The sequence below is a fragment of the Platichthys flesus genome, chromosome 18, assembly GCF_949316205.1.
Source record: "Platichthys flesus chromosome 18, fPlaFle2.1, whole genome shotgun sequence".
NCBI lineage: Eukaryota > Metazoa > Chordata > Actinopteri > Pleuronectiformes > Pleuronectidae > Platichthys > Platichthys flesus.
Genome location: NC_084962.1, coordinates 13,154,400 through 13,168,136, shown reverse-complemented (window position 1 = coordinate 13,168,136; position 13,737 = coordinate 13,154,400). Strand labels below are relative to the sequence as shown.

The 13,737-nt window shown below is 42.7% G+C and overlaps 1 protein-coding gene across 6 annotated transcripts in view; it reads right to left on the bottom strand.

Annotated features, from left to right (window-relative positions):
• Nucleotides 1-13,737, bottom strand: part of nhsl1b (NHS-like 1b) — a 91,500-nt gene that overhangs the window by 14,773 nt on the left and 62,990 nt on the right. For 4 of the 6 annotated variants that reach the window (XM_062410865.1, XM_062410866.1, XM_062410868.1 and 1 more), the window contains exons 2-3: nt 3,655-3,807; nt 530-657 (exon numbers count right to left, since the gene is read on the bottom strand). In XM_062410865.1, the coding sequence (XP_062266849.1) occupies nt 530-657; nt 3,655-3,807 (281 nt within the window). Of the gene's footprint in view, nt 1-529; nt 658-3,654; nt 3,808-7,056; nt 7,303-13,737 lie in introns of those variants that run through there. The other 2 variants (XM_062410869.1, XM_062410870.1) reach the window with 1 other exon arrangement.

The window sequence follows — 13,737 nt, the reverse complement described above, 5'->3', positions numbered from 1 at the left end:
AATCTGCCTCTCTTTCTGTCGCCTTCCATCCATCCCCTCTGTAACTGGTTATTGTCTCTGTTTATAAATTTACATCTGCCGGAAAAGTATGACGATGCAAAGAAAGAAAAAAAACAAAACTAGAACATTTTAACCAGGGGGCTAGTAGAGAAAAGTTCCGGAAATTGTCCAGAGCAACTGTGTTCTGGCATACACCCCCTCTGTAAAACCTCAAGAAAAGGTTAATAGTGCCAATTACATGTTTCGCCCTTATTAAGTTAAACTCAAATTGACTTTTCCTCTGTAATGTTTTATAATGCTGACTATAAAACTTCACAAATTACAGAGTAAGAGAGGAGACACTAAAAAGGCTCTAAACAGTAGCAGTGAAAAGATTATTGTTCAGATAAAAGTTCCCCTTCTAACCACTAGAGAGCAGACAGCTACTGTCTTATTCACAAGTAGTTGCAATGCTGCAACAATGCATGTAACACCACTGACTATAATACTTGGGCGGCTATGTGTATTAATTTGTGTTAAAGTTTGATACCTTCTTGTCGTTTTCATCCTCCTCGTCATCCTGCAGGCTGCTGATGGACTGAAGCGGGTCAGAGAAGATGGGACCCTGAGAGTAGTACTGCGAGCTGCGGAAACCATCTTTCCTCAACTTGTCACATTCTGGAGACAGAACGAGAAAAATGTCACAGATACAAAACAATGATTTGAGCCGCTATGATCTTTGAATCATTTAGGATACATGTAAAAGACAGGAAACCATAAGAATTAATATGAATATACAGTACATTGCACACAAAGGCTAACTTGTGCATAGATATTCAGAATATATAGGTCATAAATGCTGGAGCTTGAGAAATGATGTGTGAAATATTTATTATACGTCGCTGTGTAATACTTATTAACTCTAGAGTATAGTAGTGTGTGTGTCTGCTCACACCTCTTCTCATCACCACCTGCTGTGTTGTGGCCGTGATGTGGATGTGTGAGTGTGTGTGTTTGTAAGTAACTAGAGGAGGGGGTATCAGTTTCAGCCTGTCACACACAGATGGCAGAACTGTCTCCCTCTCCTCCACCCCCCCCCTTTTCTCTCAAGGGCCATTTTGCACAACGTCAATTTCTCGTTACCCTCAAAGAATATGTCTCATAATGCATCCTCTATGCAGGGTCGTAATTAGTAAGTATAATCAAGTGCTACATAAAAAACTGCAAGAGGGAACCTTGTATGTATCAGGGTCTTTCTTGTCTACACTGATATCAAGTGTACAGTTTTTAATGTAATATAAAAACCTTCTTTCATCTTGCATCTTGGGTTTGTATTCAGTCGAACTACACTTGCGCCCCATCACAACACAAAATGCTGTTTTTGATCCCATCTTTGTCCATAGCTAATTACAGCCTGTCTCTAAGGAGGGAAACATGTTTAATACTGTCAGTTAAAGAGTTCTTATGGGGCCGCCGAACGTACAGTAACAACCGTGACCACAAGCTGACGTGGCAGCGGTGTGGAAGAGGGAGTTAGGAAGAAAGCACACTGATAATGAGGATGATGGCGGGTAGCAGGAGATGTTGAGATGGTTGCTGCTGCATGATTGGGGAGGGGTTGTTAAAATAAATAAGCTCTGATGAGCCGAGAACTGCTTGTTGCCGGGCAGAACTGGAGGGAGGGGTAAGTGAATGAGGGACGAGTACAAAATTGATACAAGTAAATGAACCGGGGGCATATATCCAAGTTTTACAAGGGCACACACATCATATCTGCTCATTGTAACTGGCCATACGCAGTGTCGCGCACCTCATGAGATGCTCACTGAGAGGAGCTTCGATACGTCGGCTAAGTTTTTTTAATAATTTCTATCATCCTGAACTTCATTCTCAAATGCGTATATTAAATGATGCCCCTAATTACATCACCAATTAACCTGATATGAATTTCTTGTGATATCTTTGGTCACTATCATACAACTGTATTATTTCTCGACCTGTTGGCACATTCTCTGTGACTCCGCCTGCAAAAGTACAAGTTTAAACCTGTGTGAGTGTGCGAAAGGCATAGAGAGAGGATGCACGATGTTGCCAGCTGATTGGTTATCGATTATTCTGCTTTGCAGAGCAGAAAGCAGACTTGTGTACCTTGCTGTGGTTGTGCTGGTGACATTGAATTTAGTGACCTGTTGCACGGACATGAGAGCAGAGGCTGCCTGAGGTTCACTCTCCTGATATAACTTCAGAATGATCGATACTGTTTATCCAGAGAGTAACGGGTGGGGCTGGTGTCTGAATTATAAATTAGCTTATAAAATATGTGTCATAGCTATGACACATGTGAATTATATATGTTTAGAGATAACGTTCAATATAATCTCATTACTAAGAAATAAGAACATTTATTTCCCTGTGGATGAGTCATAACTGGGTGTGTCACCTCCACTCTCAACTTCCTGGGAGTGAAACAAACAGACAGGACAGGTGCTCCCATTGGACACCTGTTGGCTTTCAGTTAGGACCCCTGGGGCTGGGTGGTGATGACAGGAGGCTGGGGTGGTGACAGGAGGAAGAGGGGGCTGCATGAACCCCACCTCCCAGGTGGTGTTTATTGTGTTTATGTACTGAGCAACATCAATAATGCAGGAAGTGATGTGAAACAGCACAGCACTCAAAGAAAGAAAGAAAAAAACAACCAGTGTGTGTATGTGTGTGTGTGTGTTTGTGTGATTGATAGAGCCGGTGACTAAACCTTAAAAAACGCAAGTATCAGGTTACATCCAGCTCCTCCCCTTTTTATCTCTTTCGCCCTATATCTCAGTCTTTTTTATCTGCTGACACACAAGGCATGTAAACTACCGGCCTTTTACTGTTAATCACCACCCGTGTACGCACAAACACAAACAAACACACACAAACACACACCTACACTCACACATCCAGTTACACACACCCAGGCCTCTCAAATCTTTATGTGACAAATGGGCAGAAAACACAACTTTCCCAGGTGCCAGCATTTCCTACTCTTCCCACCTGCTGTGGGAACGTTGTCAGAATACTAAATCACTCTGTTGTGACTGGACAGCCTGTGTGTGTGTTTGTTTGACAACAAGGCAGTGGCCCTGACTTGTTTAATTGTACTGGTCAAACAGGGAGAAGAGGATCTCACACTGTTGTGTTGTTGGCTGAACACAAATGACAAGTTTAAACATTTTCACAGAGCTGTAAACAAACACAAAATGTCAGGGTCTTCCCTATAATGCCGTGACTTTTTGATGTTTCCCTCTGCCAAGGAGACTATATTTTCACCTGTGTCCGTTAGTTGGTTTGCTTGTTTGTTTAGGACTGTGCAAAATTTAGTTTATCGTTTCCACCAAACTTGATGAATGGATGGGAATTGGGCCTCAAAGTAAACCCATTCAATTGTGTTGGTTGTTAACTGTGTTCCTTTTACTTATTCTAAGAGCTACACAATCAAATGTTCAGCCTTGGTGGAGGTATGCACTATCCTGAATGCAATTCGAGATATCAGCGTGAACCTTTTGGATGATTAAGTTGATGTGGATGTAAATGAGTTATCAAGAAGCTCTTGGATCTCGTCTTTCAAAGTAGACGTCCACATCAGCATCTTCTAGGTGTATTGCTCATTTGTGGTCCATTGTTAATGATCCTTACCTCGCAGGGCAGTCTTGAGGTTAACTTTAGCCTGGCGGTGGAGGTCCTCTACGCAGGGCGGCCTGCTGCCTGGTAGGAACACGTTCTCCTGCTGGTGCCACGGAGCTGTGTAGTGAACCGTCCACTTGCTCTCCTCATCAAGGTTAGATACCGCTGCAGAGAGACAACACAGAAGGTCATGAAAATGAAATGATTAACAATTTCGGATCTCCTGAAGTAAAATTCAGGATTAACTTCATAATAAACTTTCCCCTGCCTATAGAAGTCCCTACAGAAAGGGTTTGTTTATGTTTGAAGATGAACAGGAAGGGGAAGAGCGTTGAGGTGCTTTGTATCAAGGTGTCAGTTTCCACACAAGCAACACATGACGCTTGAGTGAGACATCACACAATTAGGAGGCCACAATCCTCAGGCCACCAGGGAGAACAAGAACTTGGAGGGAAACTCGGATCAGTAGTTAAAATCTAAACACAACTGAAAACACACAACAACAAGGTCCCTTACTATTATACAGCCAGAGTGAGTTCTTTAAAAAAACTGCCAGGTACTGTGACAACATTGCTAACGAAAGAACAGCTGTTTGTCATTGCATTTTACACATCACATTCACTAAATAGCACATATTCAGTTAGTTCTTCACACCATTGAAGGTCACCTAACACAATGCAGCCAACTAGTTAAGTTGAAACAGAACAGAACATAACCCACTTTATCTACTTCTTAATAACTGTGGGTTTTCTTGGTGGTTCCCTGAAGCCATTGAAACAATTGGCGGTTGAAATATTAAGGAAATCAAGGCTTACCAAGGGAGCGAATCCAAGCTAAAGTTGGTGATCGTGGATGTAGTATTATTTCCATTTAAACAGCCAAATGCTAGCTTGGTTTGTCCTGACCAAACACTACATGCTCATCTGACTCACTGGGAGAAATGGAGTTGGGTCTGGACGAGCCAGGAGGAAGGGGAAGGGTCTTGAAAAGGGGGCTGGAGTGTTTTTGTGTAAGTTTCTTTTCACAGGTGCTAATGAGCCACAGTGGTTGTATGTATGGAGAGTGCATGGCATCGGGGGAGGTAAAAGGTACAGGGTGGAGGCCAACGACTGCAAATTAGCTGTTGGGGAAAGTGTGAGACATTGTGCAAATGCTTTGATACACAAATAAGGCCTCGGGTCATTTCACAAGCTCTAAAGTAACCAGTCAAACTTGACTTGTATCGATCATAACAGGTCCGCAGCTTAACGACCACAACAAAGTTACGCATAGTCTTAAAGGTAGATTTATAGAGAGTCAGAGCAGCACTGTGTCCTGCTGCTGGTAAATAATAGCACCTCAATGTCTCCACATCTCGTTGAATAGGCGGCCGTTTATTTAGTCTCCAGCAGAGGAGGAGTCATTGTGTTTATTTATGTTCCCCTCTCTCCTGGTCACCAAACTTTTTCTTGAGTCGTCTCCCATCAACAATCGCTACTCTTTTTTATGTGGAAATTTCAGTCTCATTCACTCGCAATGCTTAGTCATGTAAAGAGATCAAATACCACAGGGTGTCATTGAAAGCTTGCAAAGCATAGCGTTTGCTGCAAGTGCTGGTTGTGAGCAGATAGATTGAGCGTACTGTGATGGTCTGCACGTGTCCTCACACATGCGGTCTTGCAGCGTGCCTGCACCGATCACAATAATCAATCCAATACATCACGAGGCAGAACTCGCCTGACCACAAGTTTGGGCTTGAGAGTTGCACAAGACTGACGCAAAACCCACTGGCACACAGTTCAGCTTTAACACATTCTCAAATCTTTTTGCTCCAGTAGCTACGCTCAGCACAGGTAGCCCTCCCCCACCCTCTACTTATGATTCTGGGGCTTGAATAGACCTTAGTCAGACTGTAGACAGGCCAAGGACATGGGGACTGCAGATACAAAGCCCATATTGTCCCGCTGCATCAAGCTCTACATCAGGCCTTTCAGTGCCACAATACCCCCTAGCACAGACACAAACACGCACGCACACACACACACACACATATTGTGGACTGGACTATGGCGCGAAAGTCTTTCAGAAGTCCACTAATCCCTGCGCCCATTAACAAACAGACTGAGAGCAAACAGGCAACTGCAAACTGCTGAAAAACAAAACCCACAAGGTGCATCAGAGCTAAAGAGGCAAGAGGCTACTAGACGTAGCACCCCTGGAAAAAACATCTGTACATGCACACACACACACACACACACAGTATTAGCTGTCATGATCCATACAAGGGATCAGACTGTATTGACAGCATCTACATTAATCCTGAACTAGATCCTTTACCTGATTAACCAATTAACTTTCATGTATAAAACAAATTTTTCTTTTTGTGAATTTCAAAATGGTCAGGTTAGTTTAAAAAAATATACATTAGGAATATTCAAAGGAAAACTTTGTAGAGTTTATTTAAGTAAATACCCAATAAGTATATATTTAATCATCTTTAATTTCTAACAAACTATTTTCTACCCGTCACCTTTTAAAAGGAAAAATGTAAATAATTTCCCTGAAAGCCAAATTTCAACCCGAAACTCCTGAGGGCCACTAAATAGAAGCCAGCCTTAATTAGGCATCTACATAGAATAAAATTCACTGTATTTCAGTAGCGTGCAAGCGTCATCAGCTCAGGAGCAAAGTGGAGGCATGTGTGCGATAGACAGATAAGCAGTAGTGAAATGCTGAGCTAATGATTAACAGCACTTCAGCCTTGACTTAAACACACACGCATGCTATAAATACACCTGAGATTAGATTTTGCGCAAGCAGCTCGCCCCGTATCAAGCAGGTCTTTGTGTAACATTGTCACCTGATTAAATACGCAGCCCTGGATCAAATAATTGCCCTGGAGTATTAACAAATCCTAATAACTGTAATCGCCATGCTTCAGAGACAGTTCCTTAAATGAAGCGCTCAAGTTAGCTGAAACATTTATACCTAAATAAAGTAGTTGTGCTTTTAAGTAGCTCCAGCTGAAAGATTTACAAATGCTGTCTGGCCAGTTCCTGGTAGTAGTTGTCGGCTCTGTTGAGTCTGGGGCCAGTTGTTACCTGGTAACAGGGTGCAACAGAGGCAGCGGGGGGGGGTATATAGTTCACCCATAGGAAAGCATGAGTTGTTATAGAATTATTCACAGATAATTAAAGAAGTGGCTCCAGTTTTGATACAGAAAAGCCTCAATAAAAAGATTGTAGTGGTTATTTAAAACAGAGTTGAAATAAATTCATGGAAATTATGCCACTCACAGTTATAACCCAGTAACCCTCTTGTCAAAATAATGCAAAACAAGATACATTGGTATTCATACTATTTACTATGGAAACTAGGTCCAAACAACTTTAAACACACAATGATGTGCACTGACCACATGTAAAAACAACTTACCCTTCCTCTTGAAGTATTTGATCACAGATTTTAACGAGGTCCCAATAAATACCATTATTCCACTTGACTGTAAGTGTCCTTTACTTGAAAAAATAAATGTGTCCTACTGAGACACAAAAAAAGGACAAATCTGGTGAAAGATGAGATGATGACGGAGCGCTGGAGTCGGCTCTTCTCCGCTCACATTCTCCCCATACGGCTGAGGGTGTGTGAGCGTCAACTATACGCTGACAATGAGTCTCTACTCCAATCTGTCTCTCTCTAAACACACACGGTCCACCGCCACTCCCCCCATCATCATCACCAGCACCACTCCTCCCTCAGGCCGCTCAGTCCTCAGACACACACCAACACACACACACACACACACACACAGCGGGAGGGGTTGTAGGACCGGCCCCTCTGTTCCTCTGTGCTTTGGTTACCAAGGAGTTCTGGCTGCCTCTCCCTTTATTTCTCATCATCAGTTGTTCTCGCTCTCGCTCTCTCTCTTTCTACGCTCTTTCTTTCTTCTTCACTCTGCAGGACTCAGCATTAAGCTGAAAGTCAAGATTGTGTTATGAGAATGAACAGGTAAACTTGTTTCTCTCTCTCCTTCCATCCTTTCTTTCTTTTCAGCCTGCTCTGTTCACAGGAGAACTAATCAGTGCCCGGCCTCTCTCGCTGCCATGACAGACTTATCTGGGTGAATATTTATGAATGTAATTAAACTGTCACCATGATAGAAGAACCTTGTACATCTCTGTAAAAAATCCTGCTTTTCACAAGGTATTCTCAGGAGGAGGCAGCTTCCAACCGCAAGTGTAATAGAATCAGGAAGCATCATCACATAAAACGCACATTGATCTTATTTTGAACTATTTTAGTCTTTGCAAAACACAATTGCTGAATAAGACATCACAATAAAATGTCTTCGACCTGTACAAAATGGATTATGATTTTTATCTCTACGTAAATTTTATCTGGATGATTTGTATCTTTCGCAGCCTGCTGTGAACGTGCACATGGCCACTGAATCGGTGCCACATGAATATATATCGTGCACAATCCTCCCATTGTCCAATCCGCACACAATTCATCAAACACACACACACACACACACACACACACACACACACACACACACACACACACACACACACACACACACACACACACACACACACACACACACACACACACACACACACACACACACACACACACACACACACACACACACACACAGAGAGAGACAGTGATGGCCCCTCCTCTGCGACCGTATTTCTTTTCAGACGAAACGTTGGAGGAGCGGAGGGGGGCAAGGGGGAGGTGGGTGTTGCGGCATGAGCTTGAATGGGATTGCAAATGATCCTTGAATTTGTGGGTTAAAAGGACCCCCTCCCCCTCCCTCCCTCCCTCCTCCCTTCCTGGACCTTGCTCATCTGAACCTTTCAGGCCTGCCTGTGAAACGCCGTTTGCTTTTATCTGTTTGCTTTTATCTGTTTGCGTTTCCTCTACAGTCTGCACCGTGTCTGTCTGTCATCAGTTTAGGCTTTGAAGGAGGTTTCACAGTCATAGGTCCAAACACATCAGTATGGCAGTAATGTTTAAATCAGAGTTTTAATCCGCAGGTGCCATGGAGAGTTCCTTCAGTCCATCTTCAAGCTTCCATAACCCTTTAATGATAACCACAGTCATTTAACAGTAATTACAGAAAGCCCACCATTTCACATTAAAGCTGAGCAGTGTCAACACGTTATAATTAAAAGGTGGAACCAAAGTTCCTCTGCACTTGTCCAATTTCAACTTTAAATCTTTTCATCGCAGTTTTTTGGACATGAATGTCAGATAAGTTCACAGCAACATATTTGTGGGCAGCTTCTATGTGTTTAGCACCTCTTTTACATCCTGTGATATTTGCATTATATAATCTTTACTGTTTTGCATCCATGTTTGTTAGAAATATAACATCAACAGGTTCCCTTGCTGTGAATTGTCCTGCCCCCTCTGACATTTTGCAGGCACTTTACTAGAGGGCTCCTGTACAGATCCTCCGCAAACTTTAAGGAAAATCTCCAACTTCAGAGCATGTCTGGAAGCAGCTTATAATTTATGAACCTGAGACTGAAAACCTACTTTAAAGCTCTCATAACCCTTTAATGATAACCACAGTCATTTTAGCGTAATTACAGAAAAGCCAACATTTGACATCAAAGCTGAGCAGCGTCAACGCTATGTAATTAAAGGTTGAACCTCCACGTGTCCAACTTTTTATAAAGCTCTCCATGTTTTGTTAGCAGCTTCTGTTTGGCTTGTGTCTCACTGTTTGGCACGCGTGCAACATTAGGATAATTAATGCAGACGGGAGTCCAAGCAGCATCACTCATTAAAAAGCCTATTGTTCTCAGGTTAGTATCAACACACACACAGACACACACTCACAGTGCGACAGACAGGTCAACAACTCAATCCGCTGTAGGAGGGCTTCATATCTAGGCCACCTCTAGGATTAGGGCAATCTACCCATTCAGTCATACATCCATACATCCTTCCGCTCATTCAGTGCAGAATGGAAGCCCCCAGCACAAACAACATCAATCTTTCATCTGTTCATTCTTAAAGCAGCATATGAAGGAGGAGTGCAGACTCAGTGGATGAAGCTCGGACCTCAGACTAGACAGAGTTCAAGAATATCAAAGATGATGGTGTTTAAAGCCCTTATTAGCCCCTGGCTATACAGTTAATAAAAGTTGATTACCTAAACTGAGGCAGTATTTGATTACTCTCCTCCATAATCCTTAATGTTAAGAATTGATGCCACTAGCTGCAAGCAAATACAATTCTGTAAAATCTACATGTTGAAACTAAAATCCATTTCTTGAGACAATAGCCCCTGGCATTAATTGTGTGGTTTTCTAATCTGTTCTGAAACACAATCGAGCAATCATTAGCCCTCAACCACCCAATCTCAACATATGCTGATTAGTATCGGGCCCCTATGGCAAGACATGCAATTATCTCATCTGTAGAGCCACCGGCAGCATGTTCATGGGAGGAGGTGGTGACAGGAAGAAAAGGACGAAGAAAATAACTGAGGGCGATGTGAATAATGAACAGGTCTTTTTTTTTTTTTTTTTTTAAATTGGATGTTGAAATTAAGACAAAGATGAGACTGACATTCGTACATCATTTGGATTTCCCCATCAAGCTAGCGATATCTGAAAGTATCACACACACCGATTTGTATTTATTTAAATTCTTAATTTAACTCATATTCCCTCCATCTCCAGATCTACCAGTCCCAAAGCACGCACCCGCCCCACACGATTATCAAACATCCTTTCAAATCCCCAAAGTGTATGAATCTGACAGGTCTCACCTTTTCATTTTCTAATTGGACTTAAGAAGAGAGAGCTTATATGATCCTCTAAAACCCTTCAACTCTACCTGATCTGCTAATGTCAGATCTCTCTCCCCCTCTCCTCTTCCTGCTCCTTCCATCTTATTTTCTTTCCTCCTCTTTCCCCCTCTTTCTTTTACACATAACCCTCTTTCATGGCCACTAATGTAATCTAGCCTGTATTGATTTTAGTCTGCCTGCTCTTTCTTTTCCTGGGATCTCTTGTTCAGGCTCTGGCCTCAGCACATGTTTCCCTCGGTAGGTAAAAAACCTGCTGGGGGGAGATAGGCAGGAAACGCTTTGCATCTGTGTGCAAGGCTGTGTTCTTACTAAACCGCAAAAATTTAACATGAAAATTATTCACATAGTAAATGAATATATTAAAAAATAATGTAGAAAATGTACCAAAAATGAATAAAAAAGCTTCCATACACCATCATTATTTTTCATCTCCCCGTTTTTCCCTTTTCTGTGAATGAAGATCTATAATTTATAGCATGTACAGCAACATGCTCTCCCCCCCCCCTGCAGCTTTCATCTCTACATCTCTGTGAATGAAAGCGATGCATCAGGGCTCAATGGGAATCTGATCACTTCTGTCTTCTCTCCGAGATGTAGAGCGAGACATGAATAATCTATCAGTGAACACCGAGAGCTGCAGAGAGGAGATGCTGTGAAGGTTGAGGGGTTGAAGATGTTTAACCGTACTAACAGGCTGGGTTTTCTTTACAGACTGTACTGGTGATTCCAATTAATGAATATTTACAATGTGGCATCAGCCTTGATGAAAAAGGAAACTTCTGTCACTGGTTAGTGTCTTAGCTGTGGGATTTAAACTGTACAAACAAATCTGTGATCGTTACAGATCTGTTAAATGTAAAAAGCAATACTCTGATGATTTTGATATCCCTGGAGATGGTCAGGATTATATAAGTGTGCAAAACTCTCCACAGTTCATACGCAGTTGGAAGCAAAGTTGGTCTAACTTACGCTTATCAGTGCAATGTTTCTATTTGACAATTAAAAATATTTAAAAACTGACAGAAATGTTGAAATTGTTTATTATTCATTTGTCGGAATAATGGGAGATTAAGATTTGGGAGCCATTACTTTTTTGAAATGTTGGATAGAAAAATTCTCAAATCCTCAAACACTCACTGAAGCCAAGGTGACGGACAGGCTGAGCTGAGAAAACAAGAGGCCATAACTGTTTGTCTGGTGCTAATGATTTACACATATATATAAACATACACACATTCCCGCACTTGTTTGACCTTTTTCTGACACCAAACTCAGGCTTTCTTCGTCTCTCTCTCTCTCCCCCCGTGTCTCTTTCTTCCGTTGCACTTCTGTCTGTTCAGCACGCAGAGGTTACTGGGTGACTCCAGTCCTCCGCCCACCCCCCACCTCTCTTCTGTTCTCTTCCATCTGACCTGCTCCATTTAAGCAGCTGGGATTCCTTCACACACACAATCACACACAAACACACACACACACACACACACACACACACAAACACCCTCCACAATCACACACATAAATTCACCCCTCCTACCGAGTGCTCTCATTTAATCACAGTGCGCACTTAAAGAAATGGTTGGCCTCCCCGTGCACACAGCTCACCAATCAACACCATATATTCTACAACCGAGTTTGGCCGATGTAAAATCGTACATACGCCAAACTCTTCTCTGTTCAATATGAAAGTCAATGAGCCCAATCATCAGTGTATTTGCATGATTGCTTGCAGAAGATGGCAGGTTTAAAAAGATGCCTGACTGAAGTGAGTGTCTGTCAATTTCTGGGACCGATGTACTTCAAGCTTCTGGAGCACTTACAGCATTACGGTGGGAAATTATATCAGAGTTCAAGTTCACAAAGAAAAACACTGCATTTTGTGTGTGTGTGTGTGTGGGGGCTAGGATAATCATCTCAATGAAAAGCAGAGGGGCCCTTCCTCTATCGGCCTCTCCTCCTTTGTGATCCATGAGAAAAACCTGAAACGTCTGAGTGACAAACCTGCAAACTACACCCTGAGCATGCACACGCACCATCACTAACAGAATAAGACCCGGTTCTTTGTGTTTGTGTGTATTTCATGCTTCACAAGAACATGTCTGCATATCCTAGCCTTGATGTGGCAACGCGTTTATTTGGGTTTTCTGTTGGAAACAACATGTAGCTGTGCTCTCGCAGCTTGATGTTTGTGAATGTGTACAGATCTGAGAGATGACTTTGAAAAAAGGGCCCGACACAATACTAACGGAGAATGGAGATGCTATCACAAGCCAAACTTTGCACAAAGAAGGGCAGCGGGAAGAAGAGACGGGAAGCAATGTTTGAGAGGTTCTTTGATGTGGTGGAGGCAGAGCCATTTTGCTGAGTAGTGATGCGAGGCGGGATAGAAAAGGCAGCGTTTAGAGGGACAAAAGAAACGAGACAGAGAGAGGAGATAACGACAACTGCTGGGAGAGTTCGGGAAGGAGCAGATGAGGCAAGAAGGGAGATGGATGGAGTGTGAATGCAATACATCCAGAGGCAGTCGATCAATAAAAACAGATATACACAGGAAAATACGGATCCGCAAAGACACACAAAAGGCCCAGAAGTTTCGGAGCTCAATCCTAATTTTCTCTTCCCTGTCGTCTGACCTGGGCACTCCCTACTGACCCCCTTTGAAATTCAATCCAGGATAAAAGAAGAAAGAAAGACAGTGAACCCGGATAGAGGTTATTAATGTGAGACTCTTTTTGAGCATGTGGACAGGCAGGACTGCATTAGCGCCTTGTCTGTACTGAAAAACAATGCTATGCACGTCGTCTTTGTGCCTCAGTGTAACAAGAAGCGGGTAAGAAGAGCTTAAAACCAAAGATTAGGTGAACTTAGAGCAATAACGTGGAAGCGGGTGGACTGACAGGGAGGCATGCCAACCGTTAAATAAGAACTTCCTTTATATTCATTCAACTAGAAAAACTTTACAGCCCCAAATGTTAGGTTCAGGTCAATAAAAGGCGGGCCACTATTAATAGGTACATGCCAGTTGAGCAGGGAGCTCAATGCTGTTATTTTACGAGCAAGCTGATTTGTACGACTCAGCTTTCGGTGCCATCTGAGAGGGTGGTGGTTTTGTTGCAGTCTCGAGGTGCTTTATGTCGCAGTCAGGGTGGATTTGTAGCTAACCGTCCGTTTCCATCCTGGCAACAGGGCTTTAAATCATAGACAATCCAAACCCAGTGGCTTGTCACCCCCCCTGAAGTGGGCGAGACAATAAGTTGAAACTGAAAAGGGCCTGTTGGAAA